Source organism: Amphichorda felina (assembly GCF_050947745.1).
Source record: "Amphichorda felina strain 45539 chromosome Unknown scaffold_6, whole genome shotgun sequence".
NCBI lineage: Eukaryota > Fungi > Ascomycota > Sordariomycetes > Hypocreales > Bionectriaceae > Amphichorda > Amphichorda felina.
In genome coordinates this window covers 1,415,020-1,439,926 of record NW_028145044.1, presented here as the reverse complement: position 1 = coordinate 1,439,926, position 24,907 = coordinate 1,415,020, and the positions used below count along the sequence as shown (strand labels likewise).

Below are 24,907 nucleotides of genomic sequence, written 5' to 3'. Positions count from 1 at the left end.
GTCGTATTTCCTTGTGAACAAACGCACCCAAGTACTTGATTGCTTATTCTAATACTGCAGACACTGGTAGTGCACATGCCAAAGATGGACTTGGTTCTCTTTATGGTGGTGTGATATTTTTTTTTTTTAAAACGCCCTCGGCTTGCACGATGCTGCCAAGTGCCGCCACCGATATATTACAGGAGATGCCCAACCATTCTACCGCGTTCCATGTCTAGAAAACGCCGTGAGATGCTATGATGCTGATGATGATACAAATAGTTTTACAGAAATGCTCACGCATTTTCATGACTCGCTGGCCGCCCTTTTCTCCCGCTTTTCTTTCTTCTTTTGGCCCTTCATGCTCTTTCTCGGGCGGCTCCTCTTGTGCTCTGGGCGAATCTTGGGCTTGTTGTTCATCCAGCCCTCGATGGGCCTGCGGGAATCGACAAAGCGTCCCTCGGGAGTAAAGACATCAATTTCCGGCCAGACTACTTCCATGCTCGGCTCTCGCTCTGGTGCCGGCTTCACCCTTCTGGGCGGAGTAGGAGTAGGGGTGGGAGTAGGAGCAGGGGCCTTGGTCTCCTTTGTGCCCCGTCTCTGAGTCATCATAACGGCAAACGGATCTTGAGAAACGGGCTCGGGCTCTGGTTCGGGGCCCTTCTCTTCGGGAGGGGGGATAGTGCGATCGGGGTATCCTGGCACACCCACCCGCTCTAGGTCCTTGGTCCTCATCTGTGCCACGACCTCGACGTAGCCTACGCCCTCGATGAGGATGTCGATCGACAAGACACGGAAGGGCAGACTCTCCACACTCAGCCCGACAGCGCTCTTCCTCGTCAGGGGCCCGGCTCTTCGCCTGGTGACGTCGTAGCGGAGTTTGAATGTGCCAGCATGTTGCATCTTCTCACCGAGCCCAGGCAGTGCGATGTTCTCAAGGCCAGAGGACGCGCGGGTTTGGTTCTGGAACTCGATCGCCTTCTGGGTGTTGGTCAGATGTTCGTCCAGCGGTGTGAAGTTGTACATGAGGAATGTCAGGTTTGGGGTTCGAGGGGTGATGCGAATCAACCCGCCGCCGAGGAGTAGAGAATCAGACGTCTTGAGCGAGACCTGCTCGGGGGTGACACGACTCTTCATAATCAGAGACTTCCTGTGCTCCGGCTTAACAAACAGCTCCAAGTCACTTCGAGCAAGTCCGGGCAGGTCAATGAGTTCCCCCTTCTTGTTCCCGAAGGGAATTCGGATCGGGGATGCCGTGGTGCCCGGCAGAGCCGACACCATGGGCATGTCGGGATATTGCCTCGCGGGCTGGAGGGGCGGCAGTAGCTCTCCAATATCAAAATCTTCCTCGGCGCCGTCTTCCCACTCCTCTTCTGGTTCCTCCGTTGCCGGCGACTCTTGTTCCTCTCTCGGGTACACGGAGACCACATGGTCACCCTTGGACGTCGGAGGTAGCATCCTCCCCTTGGGATACACGGCCTCGAACAGCTGGCTCTTGCCGACATTGACCTTGCCAACCATCCATCCCGCGCCGCCGCGTCTCCAGATTTCCTCTCTGACTTTCTGTGTCCACCACCCTCGCTTGGCGCTCACGCAGCGGATGTTGCCGAGGCGGATGCGGCCACCCACCCTACCGAGGGCATCGCGCAGTACCTGCTGCAGGTACGGCATCATGCGATCAACCACATCCTTGGTGGGCCCGAGAAGATCTCCCCGGGTGATGATGAAGCTCATCTCGATCTTGCGATCTCTGTGGAACTTGTGGGCGCGGGATCGGCGGTTGCGGGTGCGCATAGGGATGTCGCCTAGGAGAACGTGGAGGCGCGGTATCAGCGACATGGGGAAGTCGGCAGCGTCAATGACGTGGTAGATGTGGTTGTACTTGTGAGGCGACTCCTCGATGGTCTCGCGCAGCGTATCTACCGTGGGATGGAACATGGGGATGTCGGAGATCGTGCCGTGGTGGGCTAGGCTGTGGCATCGCTCACAGACGGGGGGCTTCTCGTGGTCTTGTTTGGCGGAAGGCGGTTTGTTCTGCGCATCCTCCTGCCCGGGGAGTTCACCGGAGAAGAGCATCGCAGGGTCCAGCCCCAGGGCCTCCAGCTGGCTGCTGTCGAGAGCCTTGAGAGCCTCATTGACAATTTGATCATCGGGTTTCGTTGAGGTGTCCACCTCATAGCTTTCGGCACTCATCCAGTTGCGCACACGCTTGCTCTCGACATTGTAGAAACCAAACTGTTTGGGGTCGTGGGTCTGGCTGAAGGCACCGCACCCTGTGCAGTTGACCGGCAATTTCCGAGCCGGCTCCGAGGGTAGTTCGGGGGAAAGAATCACCGCAGTGCTGGCATTGCTAACATCGGCTGTGTCAATTGCGTCGCTTGTATGGCTTGTGTTGTTTGCAGCAGATTCAGCGTGGAGACTGCGGCGTTGGGAGAAGGACGAGGTCGGTCGTCCCGCAAGCCGTCTCGATGCGAATGGCTGGGTGCCAACATGAGAAACTGCTGGGCACAAGTAAATCGGTACCGCCGCTGCAGACGGGGATTCGCCTATCCGCAGTGCCCTCGAGAGCCATCGTGCAGTGGGTGCGCGATGCATTGCTCTCGTTGTGTTGCGGTTCGGTCGAGTTGGTGTCGATGTCAATTCGCTGTCGCAAATGGGCGGGCAGCCAGGAAAAAAAAGTTCCTACGCGCCTGTCGCGTAAAAGGGTCCAGCAAAGGCCCCCACTATTATTGCATCGTCTGCTAGGTCTGCCTCAGGCGTCGGATGAACCTCGGCCCGGCGCCAGACGTACCGCTGTGCCAGGCCAGGCCAGGGTCACTCGTGGATTTTCGTAGAGACGCTTTTCGCGATTTCGAGGACGAGAACATCACCATCCTCCCAGGAATTGTAGCCAGTCGCTCAATTCGACACAATGAGGACGTTAGGTATCCGGTGGAATAAGCTCCGCAGAGTGAGTTCTCCAAATTTTCGATACCTATTTTCAATGACATCTTAAACTAACCAACTCTTCGCAGGCTGTACGTGCTCCTCCCACACCATCCCAGCAACCTCTTTGCCCGTATGGCCCTGCTCACGAGACCTTCCACAGCTTATCAACCTGAAATGCGGTCCCGGCGCCGCAGTCCTCCCCGCTGAGGTCACCCGCATACACATGGACTTTGCCATGTCCCTCCGAAACGGACACATGGGCCCTAGGTTAGTCTCCTGCCTCCGTCGTTCTGTTCCCCTGCGATCCATTCAGTGCTGATTCCTCCTCAGGAAATTCTGGAAAGAATGCCTTCCCCGGCTCAAGTACCACAACCCCGCCATCCCCATGATCGTCAACCGCCACCGCCAGAACGAGACTCCTCCCAAGATGACCATCTACCTCCGCAAAGACGACGGCCCATCCTCCTCCTCCGCACCCTCCGAGCCCGTCGCCCAGCCCCCCTCCTCCAACGTCGGACTCTCCAAGGCCCAGCCCCCGGCTCCCTTCGAGCGCGTCGTTGAGATCGATATGCAGAATAAGCACTCGTCACAGATCCTCGAGTACTTTATGGCCGAGACCCGCGCCGTGCCCCTCAAGCCCACAGAAGCCGAGATCGCCGAGATCCAGGACCTCGAGGCGCTGGGCAAGCAGTCCGAATACGACCGCAAGTACCTGCAGGGCGTCAGGGCCGAGAAGAAGAGGGAGGAGGATATGCTGAAGCGTGCCCGCGCTGCTGGTGGCATGCTGGAAGAGTAAAATACCACCAGAGCGAGGTTAAGAGACTAGGGAGAGCCATGTATCATAAGAAAAATGTATTAGTAGGCCGAAAAGACAGAAAAGTCCGGCCGTGTATTGAAGCATCAGAAGCTCTCACGATTCCCCTCGCTGGGTCATATGCAGATGGGTTGTTATGAAGCATATTCAAGCTTTCTGTATTATTCTCTACCAACCATGGCGCAACAACTCCAATCCAAATGCCCAACATTGCAAATCTCGGTATACATCCTGACCGGTATATTTCCGCCTTCAGAATATCCTGAAACATTTTCGTCCCGCATCTCAGATGGTACATGTTGTTGCCTTGGCATATGTTATGTGAATTAGTGGAGACCAAATCCCTTGCTCTCATGTACTGCTCTCCAAAGCATGGAGCGCAGCTTCTTTTTTGATCCGTACTTGTAAAGAGAGATCGTGTTAAAACATGTCCTGGCGACCGGGAACCTCGCGCAATCATCTCCCACGCAAGATATTTGGATCACCATCGAGGACGCTCCAAATGCTGGTAGTCGGTCGCTGCCGGTAATGAATGCGAGCAGCTTCCGCTGATCCTCCGAGGACCCCTCCTCAAAGACCTCCCAAAACCAGCCAACCTCAGGATCCTTCCCGTCAGGATGCCGGCTGCTCCAGTTGTTGTACCGGGCCACGCCCCTGAGCGTGGCAACATCGAGTCGTTCTCCCGACCCCCTAATCAGAAGCTCAACCTCCTCGGGTCGGAACAGACTGAAGGCGTTTCCTGAGCAGATGCTGTAAAACCCTCTCTTGAACGGATCGAATTGGCGAGATACAGCAGTGTCCAGAAGGTAACGTATATAAAGGTCGACATACTCTCGCCGGTTATCGTTGGTTACCGGCCTTGCCTCACCTCCTTCGCAAAGTGGGACCCGGACAGTAGTATCGTACTTTTGAACATCAACCACAAAATCCAGGCAGAATGTAGCTTCGACATCGCCTTCGTATTCCAGGAGTTGCTTCAGCCCCTTGGCTAGTTGGGGTCGGTACTGAGCCAAATCATCCAACCCGTACCTCATAGGCTGGCAGACTTGGCTCAAAGAACCTGGCTGAGCTCTTCCGGGCGCCGCTGAGAGAAGCTTGCGGAACACGAATGGAGGCAATGGGACATCAAGAATGGCCGTGTTGTATATCGCCAATCCCAGGACGGCGCCGATAAGAAAGAATTGATCGGTGCTCTCAAACGAGAAAGGGTTGAAGTAGCAATACTTGGAGTTCTCATCATATGTAAAGAGCCCTGCACATTAGTTAGTCATATTCCTATAGGTCGGGAAATTCCATTATTAAGGAACAAGCAACAAGCAACTCACCGATATCATGACTGAATACCTCTCTCACTAATAGAAGGAACCATTCCTTTCGCAGACCCCCCGAGTCAATTCCTTCCTCTCCTTCGAAACGAATCCTCAGTGCCTTCTTGGCATCGTTGGTTGTGCTGCCTATGCTCTCGCCGACAGCCTTCAGACTGTCCTCGACAAGACACTCGCGCCGAACATTGAGCAGTAGTTGTTGACTGGCATTCCTTTGATGAAGGATGTTATTTATGAAAGCTTCCCTTGCATAATCGTCCATTTGGCGTTTCACGTCGTGTTCGAGTATCTGCATCTTAGCCCAGATGCTCAACAGAAAGGGGTACTGGCAAAAGGAGAACCGTTTGAACTTTTGTTCCCACCCAGTGAAATCACCAATAAGGTCAACTTTATCAACGAGTGAATTGTAAAAGTCGCTCATGTTCAAAAACAGGCCATCGGTAACGGATGACCTCCAACTGGCCGCTCGAGCTGACCACTCCACTGGTTCATTCATACGGTTAGGAGAGTGGGGGTTGTTTGCGTCAAAGAGCAAAGACAGCACCCGTGACGCTGCCCTTATCTGCCAGTCATCGGGGTAGGAGTTTGGCTTTTGGATTTGTTTTTGTTTCTGAAGTTTTCGGGGTCGAATCTGGTCGCGCAGATCGGCGCCGGACCAACCGAGGGGCAGTTGCGGAACAAGACCACCCATAACATCCGGGGTATTTCCATTTGTCTTCTCCTCCTGACGCAACATGCGATAGTTGAGAAATCCTGATATCAGATCTTTGGTCTTGACAAATCTTTCGAGTTGGTGCCTTGACCACCAAGCGGTAAGTTGGTTCTGGAGCTCTGCAGGAAGGGTTGACACGAGTCCAATGATACGTTTGAGAATCCTGGAATGGCGTCCGGCCAAAGGCGCCGTAGCCGTTGTATCTTTTGGACTACCGGTGATATCCCCGTAGAGGTGGAGATCTTTGGCATCGTCCGAATCTTGTGGTTTGGGGTTTAGAAGTGGGTTCTCAAGAAGAATCAGAAAAAATCGAAGCTCTTCCGGCTCTGTGATCTTTCCACCGGGCCGCTTCAGGATATTCTCCGTGACTTTCATCAACGTCCTCTGCAGGCGAGCCTGCGCCTGGAGAACATCTTGGTCAACCATCCAGAGAGATCTCTCACTGGGATTTGCATAGTCCGGACGCTGCGAAATTTCGGCATAGACGAGGTGCCTGATTTCCGCAGGGTTTATGATCAGAGAGTACCACTCAGAGAGGTCATTCCAGTTTATCTGTGGTGAATTTTGATGTGGCCGCGGCGGGAGGGAGCCTTCAGCGTGGGTTTTCGGGAACGCAGCGCTGACATTTTCGAAAGATCGGAAACAAGCTACCAGGTAATCATGGACCGGTCTAAAAATGCTAGAGCGGTCGTCTTCTCGGCTAGCGGCCCCAACTCTAGGTGCCACGGTTTTCTGAATGGACGGGCTGTTGGTCGGTGATGTTGAGACCGCTTCTGAGGTCAAAGATGGGGTAAGAGGTTTCCGTCGAAGACTATGTTCCTCGCTGAAGACGTATCCGGGTTTATACTCCGAAGAACCCTTAGCTTCCCCCTCGGCTTTGGTGTAGGGCAAGTTGGAAGATGTGCCGCATTCCCGCAGGGGACGTTGATGAGAGACCTGGGCCTGGGGAATCTGGTTTCTTTCGCCTTTCTCCTCAGGTTTCTTGCAGAGTCTTTTGATCAGATAGTCGCGAAGACAGTCCTGGACAAGTTTCCTTGTATGACCCAGCGACAGAGGACGTGCTGTAATACAGGTTTAGAAGCCGACATCGACTTTGGTTTGAAATTTAAAAACATACCTGTATCTGTCTGGGGAGCCGTGTGGTCTCGAGTTCGCAGCGGAACCAAATCATTGATTGTCTCACAGATGGTGCATCTGAACTCTCCCACAGTTTTGGGCCATTTCATGAGTGACCCACAAGTCATGCAGTTCCCCGCGAGATAGTCCTGGCTCTGCGTGGATGACGCTCGCTGGTGATTTCGGTTTCCCATTTTGCCTTCATTGTTTGGTGATTGATGTCTTGATTCTGTCTGTGAAGAGCCCAGCATCCGGGGGAATCGGCTGCGAACGTTACGCCTCGGGCATCCACCGGCCGGGTCCAGGTCCGAGTCGGAAGCTGAGTCGAGCTCAGTAAAAATCAAGTCCTCCAGGAGTGTCGTAGGCGTCTCATTGTTAGCAAGATTTGTCTGGCAAAGCCTGCGGGCGAGGTCGGTGTTGGAGAGGTGTGGAGAGGTGTGAGTGTTGCAGGCCCCACGACGAATCGGGGAAGGTCCTTGTCCCGCCATGGTCGTTCTTGCTGTCCACGGGTATGACAACTTCGACCTTGGTTGTCTCTCGCCTTTCCGACCGCACCTGCTCGAATTTCTTCGCTAACACGAAATCGAAAGCTTCTGCGAGATTCGTTGTTTTAATCCGAAGTAGATCGCAAGCGAGTACTTATGGGTAACCCAAGTGCAGTTCGCGTATTCGTAAGTTGTCAGCTTAGATCAGTTTTCTCGTTGACATCAAAATCGTGCCATGGATAGGGGAGAAGTGATAGTGACGAAGACTGGCTCTGGGATTTTAGGAATCATACTTGAATACTACGAAAGAATCAACAAAATGGGGGAATCCATAACAAAACAATTACTACAAAGCCACAAAAACATGGCGCTGGAAAGCTTTCAAGCCACCGACCGCCGTGGATGCCATCCCACTCAACTTTTTGTGTCCGAGTATCTAGTAACATTCTATACAATGGCTTCTAAGTATTAATTTTATGTATCCGTACAAAAATCACTGTTGGGCCACAGTGTCTGGGCCGCTCCCAACATCCTTGACCGGGTGACCAAGGGGCGATATTTCAGCAACTAATCTCATGCCCCAAGCCTGATGGACTTGTTCTGCTGGTCAAGGGGTACAACTTAGCCTATCATAATCGGAAGGGGGTAGGGGCTGAATTTGAAATAGTACGTGTTAAAAAATTATTATGACAGTAAAGAAGTAATGCTCAACTCCCATAGTACTAAAACACCTTGTCGCCCCATGATCACAATGCTTATCGAGGTCCTCCAAACTGTAGTCTATCCCCCCCAGCCAGCAGCTGCTCCCTGTAATTAGGTTTTAGATGTACGGCCGTGTTGATGAGCTGGATGGCCTCGTTCCACCAGCAAATGTTGTCAAGCCCTCGGCCCTCCAGCCTCGCCTTCTGGCTCAGTACGGCACCATCCCTGAGTAACCCAGTCAAGATTGCCTCTGATCTCCGGCGCTGAATTGCGAGGTCACCTAACAAGTCCGCAATGACCTCGTCTTTGTCGTTTCGAAGCCCGTAAAAAGCCATTCCGTAAAGTATCTCCGCCGGTCCTGGATTGTGGACGTCGAACGTCAGCGTGACCCGTCTGGGGTCTGCGCGAGGGTCTGTATCCAGGGCCTGCTCGACCTTCCTTAGAACTAACTTGGGTCCAATCACACTCCGAATGCAAATGTCTAGTCGATAGTTGCAACGTCTCGCAAGGCCTAAGAAATTGACGTCACACCTCCCGTTCTCCAGCTGAAAGGAGGTCTCGAGATTGACAAGCAAACTGCGAATGAAACCGTAAAATGTGGCCACATCGGTGATGCTGACCTGGTGTGTACGGATGTTGACCCTGGTTCCATTCTTGCGCGTTCGGATTTCAGGAAACATGAGTTTAGCGAATGGACAGCCACCAAAAGCGATATCAACTTCCATAGGGCTTATGGTCCAGTTGATGGGGCCGGTTCCAGTGACGCGGGCCTCGAAGCTGAAAACACAGGAACTTTGCAGTCGTTAGCTAGTGCCCTTGCTGGACATGTTAACACCACATACTTATCTGAGTCTCTCTCGATTCGCAGGAGCGATACCTCCCACTTGGCACGATTTAGTAGGCGTTGAAAAATTGAGGCCATAGTGCTACGCCGTTTCGACATTCTTTCCGTCCTAGAGTTGGATTATTGTTTTGGAAATGTTGCTGCTCTGCTGCTAAGTCGGACAAGGGAGCAAATCTTTCAAATACCAGGTAAGAGGTAGGTACGTGTCTGATTTTGATACGAGCATTGTGGCGCTTGTTGCTCACCAACAAGTAAGTACTTAGCACTGTCTGATTAGTACTTTGCCCGATGAACTCTCCTTTTCCAGACAGGTACGTATATTAACAGGTTAGTTGTTGTATTTAACCAAGGCACTACCCATAAGTCAGTGGCTACTACTTGGTGGGTACGAAAAGGGGCCCAAGAGTAAGCCCAGTACTAAGGGGAGAAAGTGCAGCTGGGATAGTGCTTTGGGAAGGATATTTACCCAGAGGGAACAATCCTCATTCTTGAACCCCGGGATCGAAGTGGAAGAATTGGGGTGAGACGTAGTCCCAGGTTGTGAACACGGGGGACGCTGGGGCGCCTGTCAGCGGATGACCAGCAGAAATTACTATAATCCAGCCCCCTGGCCACCTGCGCACCTACCAAAGGACATGTATTACCATAGGTAAATATTTCGAAGCCAAACTGCTCCCATTCATCAGGCGCGAATGAGCAAGCTCAATACTCGAAAATGCTAATCATTCGGATGACCGCACAAAATCACGGCAGAGACGAGAATAGTGATGGAGCGTGCGGGTTTAGAATCATGGGGTTCGAATTGAGCCGTCAAGTCGTCACCATTATCACGCAGGCCTGGTCTGAGATGTATGTGGTCGAGAGCAAAAATTGACCCTGATGCAAATCATTTCCGAGGATCTAACCTCCAAACTCCCAACGGTGAACCCCACGTAGCCGATCATTCACACGAGCCGACCCGTTGTGACATTTTCCCTCCGTTTTTAAGAGTACATGCCGGTGCCTGTCGCTTTCGCCATGCATCTCAAGAGTGATGACCTATGGATATTCGGTTCCTTTAAGAAGGGGGGGCAGCGCCACGGCCTTCGCCACGGCCACGGCCGAAACCACGGCTGTACCAAAAATGTCAGCGATTTAACGTCCGCAATAATTTTGAAGATGAGGTGAGGCTCACAACTGAGGAGCGTACTCGCCCGGAGCACCACCCTCCTTGCCCTCGCCGGCATCCCGACGACGGTATCCACCCTCACGGTCACCACGGTCGCCACCACGTCCGCGGCCAAAGGGCCGCCTCTCGCGCTCGCCCTCGCCGAGCATGCCACGGGGAGGAGCGTGCGACCGCTGCTGCTTGATGTGGGTGGCCGGAACGATCTCAGCGGGGAGGTGAAGCCATTCGCGGAGGTAGTCGAGACCCTCGGGGGTCAGGGTGTAGTAGTACCATTGCCAAGAGAACTGGGTCTTGACATAGCCGCGGGAGGTGAGCGACTGGCACGCCTTGATGACGAACAGGTTCTTGGTGTCGATGTCGGGGTGCTTAGGAAGGTTGAAGTCCTTCGGGGCCACGAGGACACCCTCACGGAAGAGGTACTGGACCGGTCAATTAGCAAACCCGTCAAACGTCGCTGGCAGAGCATCGCGGATCTACCTCGTGGATCTTCTTGCGGTCGGCCTTGGGAATCAACATCGTGGCGGCTTGGTCGTTAAGTCGATGTTGCGAGAGGTGGATTTTCGGGACAACGAGAGATGCCTGCGCTCAAATTGGAATTTCTTGTGGGCGGAAACCCTACGTGAAATTCGAGCTAGCAGTGGGGTGGCTGTTGTGTGGGGCCGTGGCTGGAGATCACGTGCTGATAAGATCTCCCCTCCAGCGCGCATTATTGTGGCGCAGATCTTCCCATCTCAGCTATCCGCCACCCTCGCGGTGAATAGATCTCTCAACTATTAGCCATTATCCCTATTCCTAGCGTTACGACTGTTGCCACAGAGAGTTGTACATGATGGCGTCGCAAAATCTCAACGTGCTCATTACCAGTTTTGGAGGCCTCGGTCTCCCGCCAACTCTCTCACTCCCAGTTCCATCATCAACAACAGTATCAGACTTGCGACAGCAAATCGATCAGCGAGTACCCACAGCAAGCTCCAGGCTCATCCTGACGACGCTCTCAAACAAACAACTCCCGGAAACATCAGATGCTCCTCTTTCCGACTATCTCTCCACAACCGGGGATGACTTTCTGTCGCTACGCCTGGTGGTACCGCTTTGCGGTGGAAAGGGAGGCTTTGGCTCCCAGCTCCGTGCGGCGGGAGGTCGCATGTCATCAAAGAAGAAGAAGAACCAGGACGACCATGGGTCTAGCCGTAATCTTGACGGGCGAAGACTCCGGACTGTAAACGAAGCCAAAGCACTCGCTGAATACCTGTCGATCAAACCAGAGATGGACAAGAAGGAGAAGGAGAAACGTCGGCAAAGATGGGAGCAGGTGGTTGAAGCAGCCGACAGACGAGAAGCCGAAATCAAGTCCGGCAGCAAGGGCCGTCTGGACGGGAAGTGGGTTGAGGACAGGGAGGAGGCCAGCGAGAAGACGCGAGACGCCGTGCTTGCCGCCATGAAGGCTGGAAACTACACTGACAATCTCCTTGGAACTTCCGCGGAGTCTAGTTCATCAGCCCAGAGCCACAGGCTCTCAGGGTCTGAGGGAGAAGAGGAAGTCAGCTCCAAGGATTCCACGCCACCGGCAGAGCCCGCCAAGCAGGACAAGGGAAAAGGAAAGGCACCGGCGTTCTTCGGCTTCGATGAGGACGATGAATTTATGAGCTCGGATGAGGACGACGAAGATGGGAAGTAGGCTTGGAAGGCAACTCAAAATACCATCACAACCCAACGGATATGGCATCCGACACATCACCGACATTCTTTGTTGCATACCTATCAACACACTCGAGCCGGAAATTGTGAAAACGATTCTTCTGGAGTTATAGGCCGGTTAGCATTATGAGAACGGTGGTCGCTTTTTGCAGACCAAATCGATACCTATAGGCGGTCAGGGAAGCACGCAAGGAACCAAAAACCTTTTTCCAATACCCCCTACTGCATTGCTGGGTAACGAGGAACGACTGAGCAAGGATAAAGCACGGGGTCAATTCTTCTGATACTCCGTTCCAACCTTGACAAGCTCCACCGAGGCCAAGCACGGGATAAACTTAGGACTAGCTACCCACAGTTGGAAAATTGGGGGGCCAGAGCGCCTACACTAACCCATGCCTCTCTATCCATACCAGTTGCCAGAAGGAGGAAGCAAGATGAGGTCATGATGAAATAGATGGAAAGCACTAGTGCGGTCGCATATAGTCTAGGACAAATTGAAACCGTGTTTACGTCAGCAGAGTATGTAACTTCACAAAGCTATTTGAAAAGTTGCATTTCGTAGCCAGCCAGCTGTCTGACCGAGTTGACTGTCGAATTGCGCAGTGATACAGAGATCCCCCTCCACCTTCATCCCATCGTCTAGTAGTATGGCACAAGTTTAGGCATCCAGCTTCACGGGGAAGGTTCCGGCCTCTGTGTAACATGTTAGCAACCATTGGACCCGCTTCTGTAGTGTCGGAAAGACATACCTCGTTGCTCATCCCAGCGCTGGTACCATCCAGAGGGGCACAGCGAGCGGTAGGCGTACCAGAACTGCACCTGGATTAGTCGCGTGTCCACGTTTATGAGCTCTTGAATCAATGTTGTCGTACCTGGCGGCAAGGCTCAAAGTCCTCTCCCTTGGCAAGGATGCACTTGTGGTAGTCGACGTAGTTTTGCCAGCAGTGCTTGGTCTGGTTGACGTTGGGGAAGCGGGCGTCGGTGCCTGCGAAGCTACTCGTCAGCAATCCTCCACTTCTTCTGATGCCAATTGAGCTCGCCGTGATGCGCTCGCAGTCGTCGTTGAAGGGGTCGAGTTCGGCTCACCGGCTGCGCGACAATGTTAGCCTCGGAACATCACGTTGAAATTTCGGGAGCGGGATTATCCTCATACCAGTCACAAACTTGAAGGGCTTGGTCACAAGCTCCTGTCCATCTTCTTCGGCCATTGTGAATATCTCGAGGAATTGGTACGTCGCGGAATGCGTTTTGGGGGGTCGGTGACGGCGGGATCGAGTTGGAGAGGGTTCGAGTTGAGGTTGAATGCAACCGGGTGGTCTGACGGTACCAGCAGCTCTGTGTGTGCCTGAGGTATTACAGGCCAATGGAGTAAGGCATCCACCACCCTCCTCCCGACATGTGGGTCAAGGTCTCTCGAGAACGTCCGAACCGACTTGCTCCAATTACTACCCTCGACATCAGGCGACAAATTCCCACCGAGCCATCACCACGAAACGCTCTTCGATACTCTCCACTCCTTCACGATGCGTTCCACTGCTGCTCTCAGGATGTTCCGCGCGACGCCGCGCATGATGCGCCCGGTGCCGGTAAGTGTGCCCCCACGGCACAGCGGAAGTTGATCCAACTAATGTTTTGCGTCATACAGAAGGAGGATCAGGCTGGTACGTGACCACCTACGATCAATTGCCCCTGCAGAGCGCCTATAGCCCAGGACATGTTCTGCTGCAATGTTGAAGGACTCAAATTGACTGGATTAAGGCCACACCATCTCCCAGCGTCTCCGAAAGCTCAAGCAGATCCCTCTCGAGCTGGTCCCCCTCGGTAATTCCGCTGCACCCGTATCGAGACTCTAGATGATTCTAACTTCTGCTCTAGCCGTCGTCGTTGGCTTCGCCGTCGCTGCCGCCGGCTACTCCAGCGCCCGTAAATTCATGGTCGACAAGAACCTCCGGCTGAGCCGCCAGGGTGCTGCTGCCCGAGCTGAGGACCACTAGATTCGGAAGAACTGTTACATGGAAACCCCGGGAAAGTTCTTTTGTTATTGGAGTGGAACGTTGTATATGTCACAATAGGGGAGGCAGGGACGAGAACAAACTGCAATACTTATCCCACCGTTGATCAAATTTCATGAGTGATATGTCACAGCTGCGGAAGCAGCTGCTGTTCCTATACGCCGACGCTATGCATCACCAGAAGTCTCCTACCCAAATGAATCTCAACCTTTACGCTGGCTTGGGGCCAGCCACGTCCAACTCCTCAAGTCCTTGCATAGGGTCGGGTGCTGTCCCGTTCATGGAATGAGTCTGATCGCCAAACCCATTCTCCTCCTCAGCGGCATGCTTTGCCAGCCAGCCCTCCTTGGATTATGTTAGAACACTTTCGATAATTAGTGAGAGAGCAACAAACCTGTTCCCAGACGGCCGTCTTGCTACCCAGACCCTCCTCGGCGCTCTTGGGTGCCTTTGCTTGTGACACCTTGAGAATCTTTCCAAAGAATTCGGCCTGGTTCATATTGTCGATGGCCTCCTTTGCATCGGTGCTATCCTCAAACTCGACATAGGCAAATCCTCTGTGCGGGTCTGTAGCGTTGGGCGCGTCGTTCTTTGGTATTTGCACCTCGACGATTTCCCCGAACGGGATGAATGCATCGAGAACGTGGCTGGTAGTCGCCATAGGAGACAGACCACCAACATAGACGGTGGCTTTCCACCGAGCCGAGTCTGACATGTTTTTAAGTCTGCTACAATTCTCTGTCGTTGAAACGAGGTTCTGAGAATTCATTCACTGATGGGAGGGAAGCCCAAGCCTTGCGCCTGTTCAGAAGCTCGGTGAGACATCACGTGATGTCTTTTTTCTTACCTTCCATGTTGTGGCGTCAGTCATCTGGTGGGGCAGGAGCCGAGCTGGAACTGGAAGGGCCCCCCAGGTGCTTGTCGATTGGCCTTCTCCTGCTGCTGCCAGGTGGGCTGCAATCTGGCATCATACCTCGCCGTCCCTATCCCCTGGTTGACGCCTGCACGCCCAAGGCCAGCTTGATGTCCTTCAGCTGGCTGGAGAAAGGACACATTGATTACTTTTGATCCTTGTTCTTAACAAATCTGAACATCACGGTGCCCATTGAGCTCGAGTAACGCCCATTCCCTCGACCGCCCTCCCCCTCTCCCTGGTCCTGTGGTCGGAACGCCATGGTGCGCCTCAGAGAGCTTCCACGGACGGCGACCTTCGCCTGGTCGCCCGGCTCCGGGAAACCATTGCTGGTGACTGGCACCCGCGCTGGTGCCGTCGATGCCGACTTCTCCGACGAGAGCAAGCTGGAGCTTTGGGACCTAGGCCTTGACGACCAACAGCAGGGCCTTGAGCTCCAACCTATCGCCAGCATCCCCACCGACTCCAGGTATGTAAATATTTCCACGCGCACGACAAGATCTCTCTGACATATGATATAGGTTTTACGACATTGCTTGGGGCCCACCCGACTCGGACCACCCACGGGGCATCATCGCCGGCGCCCTCGAGAGCGGCTCCCTTGACATTTGGGACGCTGAGAAGCTCCTCTCTGGAGCCTCAGATGCTTTGATTTCTCAGACGGCCAAGCATACTGGCCCGATCAAGACTCTCCAGTTCAACCCTCTGAAGCCACAAATCCTTGCCACTGGCGGTGCGAAGGGAGAGCTGTTCATCTACGATGTGAATGACATCGCCAATCCCTTCCGACTAGGAAATGCAGCGGCTCGAGCCGACGATATCGAATGTCTCGCATGGAACCGCAAAGTATCCCACATTCTTGCTACCGGTGGCACCGGCGGGTTCGTGACTGTGTGGGATTTGAAGACAAAGAAGGCTTCACTCACCCTCAACAACAGCCGCAAGCCGGTTAGTGCCATTGCCTGGGACCCTAACAACTCCACGAAGCTCATCACAGGTACCCCGGACGACAACACCCCCGTCATTTTGCTGTGGGATTTGCGCAACTCAAACGCGCCCGAGCGAACACTTCAGGGGCATGAGCAAGGTGTTCTATCTCTATCTTGGTGCTCTCAAGACAATGACCTCCTCCTCTCTTCAGGAAAGGACAACCGAACAATTGTTTGGAACCCTCAAACTGGGGAGCGCCTTGGCGAGTTCCCCGAAGTCACTAATTGGACCTTCCAAACACGCTTCAACCCCCACAACCCCAATCTGTCAGCCACTGCCAGTTTCGATGGGAAAATCACGGTCCAGACACTGCAGAACACAAACCCAGATACATCTCAGACGGCCGCAGAGAAGAACTTGGACGACGAAGAGTTCTTCCGTGCTGCCCAAACACAGCCCCAAGGGGCTTCGTGGTCCCTGAACAAGGCGCCCAAGTGGTTCGAGCGACCAACCGGGGCTTCCTTCGGGTTCGGTGGGAAAGTTGTCATTTTCAAACTCAACCCTTCTCAACCTGGGCAGAAGCGTTCTTCCAAAATAATCATCTCCCCCTTTTCCGTGGACTCAGACATATCTTCTGCCACTGCGAAGTTCCAAACAGCTATCACTTCAGGTGATTTGACCGCCATCTGCGAGGACAAAATGGAACAAGCCAAGACAGACGAGGAAAAGGCCGACTGGAAGGTTATGGGAACTCTGGTTGGCGAAAACTCACGGGACAAGATTGTGGAGTACTTGGGCTTCAAGGAGGAGGATACGACTAATGGCGAAACCGTGTCCGGACACGAGACCAAGGAGGACACCGCAGCATCTAAAGATGATACTGAGACTGAGGAAAAGAAGAAGAAACGGCTGTCCAACTTCTTCGATGGGACTGACGGCGAAGGAGAAGAAGAGTTCCTTTCCAACTTGGCTGCTACCAAGGGAGGCAAGACGGACAACCCATTCCACCTCTTCAGCGATGCCGACACATCGGTCGAGAAGGATATCACTAAGGCGATTATGCTAGGCAACTTTGCCAAGGCAACAGACCTCTGCCTGAAAGAGGACCGCATGGCTGATGCATTCCTGATCGCCAACTACGGCGGCCAGGAGCTAGTGAACAAGGTCCGATCGGCATACCTATCTAGGAAGAGCGGCGTGCCTAGTTACATGCGCCTCCTTGGTTCTGTCACTACCAAGAACCTTTGGGATGTTGTGTACAATGCCGACCTCGCCGATTGGAAGGAAACTATGGCGATCATTTGTACCTTTTCTGACGCTGCCGAGTTCTCCGATCTGTGCGAGGCTCTTGGCGATCGGATCAATGATAATGGGTCCAGAAAAGATGCCTCCTTCTGTTACTTGGTTGGGTCCAAGCTCGAGAAGGTTGTCTCCATCTGGGCTACGGAACTTGAAGAAGCAGAGCAGGCCGGAATTACCCAAGCCTCAGAAGGCTCATCTTTCTCAGTCCACGCCAGATCTCTGCAGAACTTTATCGAAAAGGTGACTGTCTTCCGGGAAGTCAGCAAATTTACAGACCAGGAGAAGAGCCTTAGCTCTGGGTGGAAGCTGGCGGCACTGTACGACAAGTACACAGAGTACGCTGATATCCTGGCTGGCCATGGGCAGCTCGAGGTTGCTCAGAAGTACCTGGATCTTCTGCCTTCGACATACCCTGCTGCTGAGATCGCCAGAAACCGTGTACGGTTAGCAACTCAAAAGACTGCTCCCAAATCTGCTGCGCAGCGGCCGGCTTCGACGACGCGGACATCCTCGCGCGTGCAACCCACCATGGGATACCAGCCTCCTCAGCCTCCCGCCCCCGTCCCTTCGGCCAACCCCTATGGAGGCATTGCTCAGGCCCCGGCGCCATTGCCACAACCTCAAGCATATGCTCCTAAGAACCCATATGCACCACAGGGTGGCTACCAAGCTCCGGTACAGCCCGGGTACCATAACCCTATGGCGCCTCCTCCCATGACCGGACCACCAAGAAGCTCGACTCCCTCCGCACCGCCGCCATCCAAGGCAAAGAACATGGACAACTGGAACGATGTGCCCATGGTCGCCAGAGCGCCACCACCAAGGAGAGCTACGCCGACCATGGCGCCCATAACATCACCGTTCCCGGGAGCTCAGCAAAGTCCGACGGGGCCTCCTCCACCAGGCTCGTATGGCCAACGCACCGTTGCGAGCCCGCCTCCTCCCCCGCCCAAGGGGCCAGCTCCTCCTCGTATGCAATCGCCTCTAACTGGGCCTCCCCAGGCTACTCAAGGCCCTCCTCGGCCACCGTCCACTGCTGCAAGCCAGTATGCGCCGCCGCCCCCGCAGGCCGGCTCGGCCGCAATGCAGTCGCCCCCTGCAGTGCCGCCTAGCACATCCCCTTACAACGCCCCTCCTCCGGGGCCTCCTCCGTCCAACCGGTACGCGCCGTCTCCCAGTGTTCAACAGACAACACCACAACCACCAGCGGCATCTATGCCCCCTCCACCTGGCCCCGCGAGCCGACCGCCCCCACCAAACCCGTACGGGGCCCCCCCGCAGCAGTCGACTCCGAGTAACCAGTATGCGCCATCGCCGTACGCGGCCCCAGCCCCTCAACAGCCAGGACCCCCAGCCCCCCAAGGACCACCAACTGGCCCCCCCCCAGGAGGTCGGCCAGGGCCCCCGTCCGCTGCGGCCCCTCAGGCAACTCCTCCTCCCCCTCAGGCAGCTGCCCCCGCCAAAGATAGACATCCCGCTGGTGACAGATCCCACATCCCAGCCAATGCTCAGCAGCTGGTCGATATCCTGAGCAGCGACATGCAACGAATTGCTGCAAAGGCTCCGGAGACATTCGCTCCTCAAGTAAAGGATACTCAGAAACGACTGGGGCTCCTATTCGATCATCTAAACAATGAGGAACTAGTTCAGCCCCCGACGATCGATCAGCTAACGCAGCTTGCCCTAGCCATCCAAGGCAAGGACTACGCCACAGCGCAGAGGCTGCAGGTAGAAATCCAGAGAGACAAGACCGATGAATGTGGCAACTGGATGGTAAGAAAAGCCCCACGAGAAAGGTATCAGTACCACGTTTTGCTAATACATGTATTTCCCAGGTCGGAGTGAAGAGACTTATCAGCATGAGCCGGGCGACGCCATAGGGCCTGCGTAGCCCACGACGCGGACCACGCCGACCTTGATTGTCTGGTAACCCGATACTTGGAGCGTTATGAAGTATGATATAGTACAAAAGTGCATAACAAAACGTCGCATGCGTTGTCTTACTTGAGCCAATGGCCTTTGTGACCCAATATACTCATTTTAGTTGCAAATCGCGAGGTGTCTGAAAGACGCCATACAATATTGTCAAATTCAACCCAATTTTGCCAGCTTTCCCCTGACACTGCAAAGCTGTCAGGGCGTAAGGCTCTGGGCTCGGTTCGTAAAGTCGTGTTGTAGAGGGAGAGAGGCCTGGAGCACCATCACCCACCCTCCTTGACAGGTGGCTTCTCAACAAACGAGAACAAAACGTCATGATCATTCCGTCAGTCCCACAGCCCTAATGAATGGCATGCCACACTGTTCCGACTGTGATAGTTTAAGAAGGGGAAATCAGTCTTGTAGCCGTCATTATAGAGTTCATAGAGTCTAAACTCTGACGTCATGCTTTTCAGAGTCTATGCGGATATGGCTTCGACGGAGAAGGACTATTCTACAAAAGATGGTGTACAGTCGGTCTCAGCGGCCATAATGCCTCTTTCCTCCATGCCCAGTCTCGTGTTTCTCCCCTGGAGCTCCATTTGTTAGTCTTCCAATACCACTCTGAAAGGTGCAATTCCTACTCGTCATGAAGCAGCCCAACGTTCTCCTTTACGCCTCTCTCCTGGGCATCACGGCTGGGGCCTTGGTTCCCAGGGCCTTCAGAATACCCTCTGACAATGGATTCCCCCACCCCAATGATCAGCAAAAGCTGGCCATTGCTCGCCAGGCCGGTGGTAAACTTCCCAACTCGCCATCTCCAACCTCTCTTGGTGCCGGAACAACGACTGCCTTCCAGCTCATTACCTTCGGTGAGCTCCTTGAGACAGCATTCTTCGGCTCTCTAGTCAACAACATCACCAAGGGCGAGCCAGGTTACGAGGCTCCAGTCGGTGCTCTGAGTGCTCTTCAAGCCATCGTGGCTGTAAGTGCTCACTCATGCGTATTTATTACTGTCCTATCAGGTCACTTAGGCTAACCTTAGCATCGTATTTAGCAAGAGGAGCAGCACGCCTTGGGAGCCATGTCTATCCTGCAAGGCGCCGGTGCCTTTGTGCCCTTGCCGTGCGAGTACACGTTTCCCACGACCAACTTCCAAGAAGCCATCGGCATAGCCGAGACCTTCACGGCCGTGGTTCTCGGAGCTCTGCAGGATGCCAACGTGCTATTCACCAAGGACGGCGCCCAGGATTTCGTCCGCCTCCTGTCCTCAGTGATCGGACAAGAGGGAGAGCAGAACGGGTACTACCGGGCGGTGCTGGAGCGCATCCCGTCCGAGTCACCCTTCCTCACGACGGTGCCTGCGCCCTTTGCGTACTCGGCGCTTCAGGGGTTCGTGGTGCCCGGGTCGTGCCCGTTCCCACTAAGCAATATCAACCTACCCATCTTCCCACCCATCATGACCAACGGCGGGGCCGTGGCGCTCATCCAGCCTCGGGACCAGACGCTGTCCTTCGAGGCGGACCTCTCCAAGTCCGACACGGCGAGGCGGTACGTCGGCAACGGCGGCGGGGGGCTGTTCCTCACGTACACGACGGGCCAGCTGCTGCCCATCTCGGTGCCGCTGTCGGACGTCAAGTGGCGTGGCAGCGTCATCAGCTTCAAGGCCAACTTTCCCTATGAGGAGAACATCATGGCGGGGTTCAGCCACGCGGCGCTGACCACGAGCGAGGGCTTCGCGAGTGCGGGTGCTGTCGTGGAGAGTGCCCTGGCTGGGCCGGCCATCATCCAGGTGGACAATCGACTCTAAGTTGGGTTTTTTTCTCTTTCTCTCTCTCTACATGTTTAGTAAAGGGTTGTCTGAGATAAAGGGTCAATAGCTTCATGGTGGGGTGGTACTTCGTATTACTACTTGTAATCGGTAGCTATTGAATGTCTAATAGTGGTAAGAGAATCTAGACCTTTAGTGGCGCTATGGGATTAATTCCAATGTGGTGTATAAAGCACCTTGGCGAGCATACGAAAGCCTATCTACCTGGTTCTCGACTCATTATCTCACCAGGTGCTCATGCCAGGTTAGTGATGTCGAGCTATGATGAGAGGGAATGGTGGTGATAGTCCAGGGTGGTCCAGGGTATCGTGTAAGGTATTTAGCAAAATTCCCCGAATGGGATGCACAGGTAAGTGACGTGGGGGGGTTGAAAGGTCGAGGCAACTGCGGCCAATCCACACTGCTCCTGGCAACTTTGGCCCCCACCATCTCAAGCTGCCAGCACAACATCTCTCTGGCCGACTTGTCTACCTCTTCTTCTGCATCCACAGCCTGGATTGAAATCGGAAATGGCGGAGAACGCAGCAGTCTCCAACGATGCCGATGCCGCCTCCCGGCGAGCGGCCGAGCAAGCTCGTCTGCGAAAGGAGCGACGCGAAGCAAAGCTCAAGGCCGGGGGATCAGCCAGGCTGAACAAGATCACAGGCCTGAGTGGCCGCCCGCAAGCAGGCGAGTTAGCCCCAGCCCAGCACCAACCACGGACTCAAACAACTAACCAGAACCCCAGACTTCGAGCCTCCCGTTGCCACCGCCACAGATGCCCCCACGACGGCCTCAGCCGCACCCGCACCCGTGGCCTCCCAGGCCCCATCCGCCGACGCCGATCCCGAGGAGGTGGACATCTCACAGCACTTCTACGCTCCGAAGACGACGCACCGGGTGCCGGAAATGCCATCTGCAGGCGCAGAACCCGGCATATCAGACGACGCCCTCCGCCAGATGATGCTCGGCATGGATCCCGCCGCGGCCGGGTCCCAGGGCCAGCAGAACCCCTTCGCGGGGATGCCAGGTGCCGAGGATGACCCCATCATGAAGATGATGAGCCAGATGATGGGCGGCGGCGCAGGAGGACCCGGCGGTTCGCCCTTCCCCGGCATGGGGGGGATGCCTGGGATGCCCGGCATGCCCGGCATGATGCAGCAGCAGACCAAGGCGCTCGACCCCTACACGGCGCTCTGGCGCCTCCTCCACGCCATCGTCGCGCTGGGCCTGGGCCTGTACATTGTCATGCTGACGCCCTTCACGGGCACCAAGGTGGAGCGCGACCGCGCCGCCATCTCCGAGATCCACGAGAACGAGGAGCGCAAGCGCCTCTTCTTCTGGGTCTTTGCCACCGCCGAGGCCTGCCTCCTTACCACGCGCTTCTTCCTCGATAAGGGCCGCGAGCCACCCACGGGTATCGTCTGGCAGGTCACGGGGTTCCTGCCGGAGCCTCTCAAGGGATACGTGCAGAACGTGATGCGGTACGGGCAGATCTTTAGCACGGTGCGGGCGGATATTCTGGCGTGCATGTTTGTGCTTGGCGTATGCTCATGGTGGAGGGCTTAGATGGGAGTAATGCCGTTGATCAATAAAGCTACTAACTCTAGTGGTGCTTGGATGATGCAGTATAAGCTGTCCCTCCTTATTCACCCAATGTCTCCGTGTTAGGTGGACGTTCTAAGTGTGCTCTATTGACACAATGTTACATGTATAGACTTGCCCAAGATCTTTGGATAACCTCATGCTTAACCAACACGCTTGATTGCTAGATCAGCTTGTTACATTATAGGATACAGTCATGGGTGCCGGACGTTCATGTGGTCATGACCATGCTCAGCAGCCCTCCCAGCACGCCACGCACCCTCCGGGGATTCTCCAGAACGCACGTCATGACCACGGCTGAGCTCGCAGCAAACACCAGCGACTCCCGCCACTGGTTCTCGATGGGGTACTTTCGCGGAACGACGGTGCCCAGCGCTCGCGGTGCCACGAAGAGCGCCATGTCCTTGCGCCGGCTGGCCGACTCGATGAGCACGCTCCAGCCGCAGAGGAAGCAGCCCGTGCCGACACAGATACCGCCGTCGATGCGCTGCCGGCACGCCGTGTCCTTGCCCACGACGTGCGGGCCGATGCGGGTCCTGCCCAGGCAGACGCCGTAGTAGAAGAGCGTGATGAAGGTGGCTAAGAAGGCTGACGACCGCGAGGCCGAGAGGAAAGCCAGGACGAGATTCTTGCGGCTGGGTTTGCGCAGCTTGAAGGCCAGGGCGAGCGGAAGATATGTGTACATGGACCACTTCCAGGACCGGACGAAGCGGCTCAGAGCGTGGTACTCGCAGGAGGACCCGCAGCCCATGTGGACAATGTCGCAGGGAAAGGGGATGGTGTTCTCGGGATCGCCCCACTGCCGGGGCAGCTTCAGATCGGAGCACATGGAGCCCAGCAGTGGTGCCTGTCCCGTGTCCTCCCCGTAGCGCAACTCATTGAACTTGCAGCGCCGTAGGGCCTCGATGAGGCGGAGGTCGACGGAGGCGGCTGAGGTGATCCACTTGTTGTAGTTAGGCGGGAGTTTGGTCGGGTAGTAGAACCACGACCACATGATGAAGGCGCAGGAAATGACAAAGACGACTGGGTCAACCATGTCGGTAGCGAATTGCTCAACCTGATCAAGTCAGCTGGTTGAACTCCTGGGCTCACGATGTTAAGCTTTACCTTGGTCCATTTCTTGGCCCCTTTCCGGCGGGAGCTGTGCCGAGACCACAGCTCGCCGACAATGACATCCAGCGCCCGCGTAGCGGTGAAGAGAGTGAGGTCCAGCGTCCTACCTCCGACTTGGACGACACGCTGTTTCTCGCCTCCAGAGTTATTGTGCCCGTTGACTACTGTCTCTGTGAAAGCCGGAGTGTGCTTGGAGTGGAGGAGTTGTATACCCAACCAGGCTGATACAAAGGTTGCAAGCCATCTCGCCAACCTGTGTAAGTGAGGTCAGTTACAGATACGGCCCATATACAGCTTATCAGGGTCACTCACCTTAGCCTCGTGGACCGGTTGAGGCCTTTGGCTATGTAATTCAGGATGATCCTCAGAGGTCCCTAAGATGCGATCACAGTTGTGAGCCCACATGTCCACTGTGGTGGGGAGAGTTAACGATGATCTTACCAACAAGAGAGTGCTCCCTCCAACAAGCACAGCGCAAAACGTGGGGAAGCGTTGCACATCAAAACCCGTCCGAATAATATGAAGTGCCGAGGAGCGAAAGGACGCGCGGTCGGCGTCTCTGCCCTGGGATAGGCGCCTCCTCTTGCGCCTGGTTAGGCGCTGCAGGATGAGAGTCAGGAGGCGAGGGGCAACAGCCGACGCATATCCCAAGGCGTACGCCCGGGCTACGGGGCGCAGAATAGGAGGAATTGACGACAGCCGCAGAATTCCGCCGCCGGTTGTGCTCCTCCGACCAGCTTCAACTGCCATCTTGGTGATGTCGCTGGGCGACGGCCCCTGTATGGGCCGTACCGCTGTGGACATGACGGCAGTTGGGCAGCTGCAGTCGCATCCAACACCCACACTGTCCACACACCCTGTTCTTTAGCATGCAATCATGGGCGTTCCGGGGCAGGGGTTGAGGACCCTTTCGAAGCAACAGCAGCAGCCGGGTTCGTGAGGTTCTGGCGATTGATGGACTACAAGTTTCTGGCGAGAGAAGGCATCCGAGACCACGGTAACTACTACAACAGATAGGCGATGGGCTAAGGAGTCGTGCTTGCCGGGGAGGTCGGCTGAGTCATCAGCATGTGCCCCTAGTGACCTCGGCATGACGCGCATTGGGCTTGTGAAATTGGCGGCGGGAGATTGTACAAAAGACGTTGCATCCTAGCAGCCACTTGGGACTCGACGATGTGAATTGCGAATGAGCGAGACTGAGAGCGGACACGGGAGGTAGGACCCTGTTGGCTTGGTGTCTGAGCTAGTACGGAGTACTTGGTACTTCTCTGCACTACGAAGTAATGCTCCGCCGGCTCTCGTGCATCGATCTTTAAGTGGTCAATGGTCTGACCGTGCTGGCTTGTCCTGTGTGCCTGTCCGTCCGTCAGATGTGATGCGAATGTGTCAAAGCCGTCAACAAGTGCCTGTGAGCGACCATGTGAGCCAACGTCTCTGAGACATGCGTCACGGCGAGCTCCCACAGCTCTCTGCTTGCTGTCGCGAGCGAGTCACACCGAGCCGCATGATGTTCTGACTTCTGGGTGGGTGTCAA

The 24,907-nt window shown here is 55.0% G+C and overlaps 12 protein-coding genes across 12 annotated transcripts; 6 read left to right on the top strand and 6 right to left on the bottom strand.

Annotated features, from left to right (window-relative positions):
- Nucleotides 1-285: 285 nt before the first annotated feature.
- Nucleotides 286-2,551, bottom strand: ACO1O0_006300 (uncharacterized protein; the record flags this gene model as incomplete). The annotated part of the gene is made up of 2 exons (XM_083195694.1): nucleotides 286-2,339; nucleotides 2,503-2,551. The coding sequence occupies 2 exons, from the start codon at nucleotides 2,549-2,551 to the stop codon at nucleotides 286-288; spliced, it is 2,103 nt and encodes a 700-aa protein (XP_083048710.1).
- Nucleotides 2,552-2,890: 339 nt separating this feature from the next.
- Nucleotides 2,891-3,703, top strand: ACO1O0_006299 (mitochondrial 54S ribosomal protein mL61; the record flags this gene model as incomplete). Its single annotated transcript, XM_083195693.1, has 3 exons — nucleotides 2,891-2,929; nucleotides 3,068-3,174; nucleotides 3,238-3,703. 3 exons carry the CDS (start codon nucleotides 2,891-2,893, stop codon nucleotides 3,701-3,703), a joined length of 612 nt encoding a protein of 203 aa, XP_083048709.1.
- Nucleotides 3,704-4,047: 344 nt separating this feature from the next.
- On the bottom strand, nucleotides 4,048-7,002 carry HUL4 (HECT-type E3 ubiquitin-protein ligase; the record flags this gene model as incomplete). The annotated part of the gene is made up of 4 exons (XM_083195692.1): nucleotides 4,048-4,973; nucleotides 5,047-6,310; nucleotides 6,410-6,819; nucleotides 6,996-7,002. The coding sequence occupies 4 exons, from the start codon at nucleotides 7,000-7,002 to the stop codon at nucleotides 4,048-4,050; spliced, it is 2,607 nt and encodes an 868-aa protein (XP_083048708.1).
- Nucleotides 7,003-10,075: 3,073 nt separating this feature from the next.
- ACO1O0_006297 (40S ribosomal protein eS10) lies at nucleotides 10,076-10,589 on the bottom strand (the record flags this gene model as incomplete). Its single annotated transcript, XM_083195691.1, has 2 exons — nucleotides 10,076-10,492; nucleotides 10,551-10,589. 2 exons carry the CDS (start codon nucleotides 10,587-10,589, stop codon nucleotides 10,076-10,078), a joined length of 456 nt encoding a protein of 151 aa, XP_083048707.1.
- A 313-nt stretch (nucleotides 10,590-10,902) lies between these two features.
- On the top strand, nucleotides 10,903-11,751 carry ACO1O0_006296 (splicing regulator SDE2; the record flags this gene model as incomplete). Its single annotated transcript, XM_083195690.1, has 1 exon — nucleotides 10,903-11,751. One exon carries the CDS (start codon nucleotides 10,903-10,905, stop codon nucleotides 11,749-11,751), a length of 849 nt encoding a protein of 282 aa, XP_083048706.1.
- A 678-nt stretch (nucleotides 11,752-12,429) lies between these two features.
- Nucleotides 12,430-12,979, bottom strand: COX12 (cytochrome c oxidase subunit VIb; the record flags this gene model as incomplete). The annotated part of the gene is made up of 4 exons (XM_083195689.1): nucleotides 12,430-12,464; nucleotides 12,521-12,584; nucleotides 12,644-12,756; nucleotides 12,925-12,979. The coding sequence occupies 4 exons, from the start codon at nucleotides 12,977-12,979 to the stop codon at nucleotides 12,430-12,432; spliced, it is 267 nt and encodes an 88-aa protein (XP_083048705.1).
- Nucleotides 12,980-13,294: 315 nt separating this feature from the next.
- ACO1O0_006294 (uncharacterized protein) lies at nucleotides 13,295-13,765 on the top strand (the record flags this gene model as incomplete). Its single annotated transcript, XM_083195688.1, has 4 exons — nucleotides 13,295-13,357; nucleotides 13,417-13,432; nucleotides 13,530-13,592; nucleotides 13,647-13,765. The coding sequence occupies 4 exons, from the start codon at nucleotides 13,295-13,297 to the stop codon at nucleotides 13,763-13,765; spliced, it is 261 nt and encodes an 86-aa protein (XP_083048704.1).
- Nucleotides 13,766-13,993: 228 nt separating this feature from the next.
- On the bottom strand, nucleotides 13,994-14,498 carry ACO1O0_006293 (RNA-binding protein; the record flags this gene model as incomplete). The annotated part of the gene is made up of 2 exons (XM_083195687.1): nucleotides 13,994-14,128; nucleotides 14,178-14,498. 2 exons carry the CDS (start codon nucleotides 14,496-14,498, stop codon nucleotides 13,994-13,996), a joined length of 456 nt encoding a protein of 151 aa, XP_083048703.1.
- Nucleotides 14,499-14,956: 458 nt separating this feature from the next.
- SEC31 (uncharacterized protein) lies at nucleotides 14,957-18,808 on the top strand (the record flags this gene model as incomplete). Its single annotated transcript, XM_083195686.1, has 4 exons — nucleotides 14,957-15,165; nucleotides 15,218-18,088; nucleotides 18,416-18,701; nucleotides 18,764-18,808. 4 exons carry the CDS (start codon nucleotides 14,957-14,959, stop codon nucleotides 18,806-18,808), a joined length of 3,411 nt encoding a protein of 1,136 aa, XP_083048702.1.
- Nucleotides 18,809-19,494: 686 nt separating this feature from the next.
- On the top strand, nucleotides 19,495-20,655 carry ACO1O0_006291 (uncharacterized protein; the record flags this gene model as incomplete). The annotated part of the gene is made up of 2 exons (XM_083195685.1): nucleotides 19,495-19,830; nucleotides 19,903-20,655. 2 exons carry the CDS (start codon nucleotides 19,495-19,497, stop codon nucleotides 20,653-20,655), a joined length of 1,089 nt encoding a protein of 362 aa, XP_083048701.1.
- A 530-nt stretch (nucleotides 20,656-21,185) lies between these two features.
- ACO1O0_006290 (GET complex subunit GET2) lies at nucleotides 21,186-22,224 on the top strand (the record flags this gene model as incomplete). The annotated part of the gene is made up of 2 exons (XM_083195684.1): nucleotides 21,186-21,327; nucleotides 21,404-22,224. 2 exons carry the CDS (start codon nucleotides 21,186-21,188, stop codon nucleotides 22,222-22,224), a joined length of 963 nt encoding a protein of 320 aa, XP_083048700.1.
- Nucleotides 22,225-22,471: 247 nt separating this feature from the next.
- On the bottom strand, nucleotides 22,472-24,177 carry ACO1O0_006289 (uncharacterized protein; the record flags this gene model as incomplete). Its single annotated transcript, XM_083195683.1, has 4 exons — nucleotides 22,472-23,317; nucleotides 23,368-23,626; nucleotides 23,686-23,747; nucleotides 23,815-24,177. 4 exons carry the CDS (start codon nucleotides 24,175-24,177, stop codon nucleotides 22,472-22,474), a joined length of 1,530 nt encoding a protein of 509 aa, XP_083048699.1.
- Nucleotides 24,178-24,907: the final 730 nt, after the last annotated feature.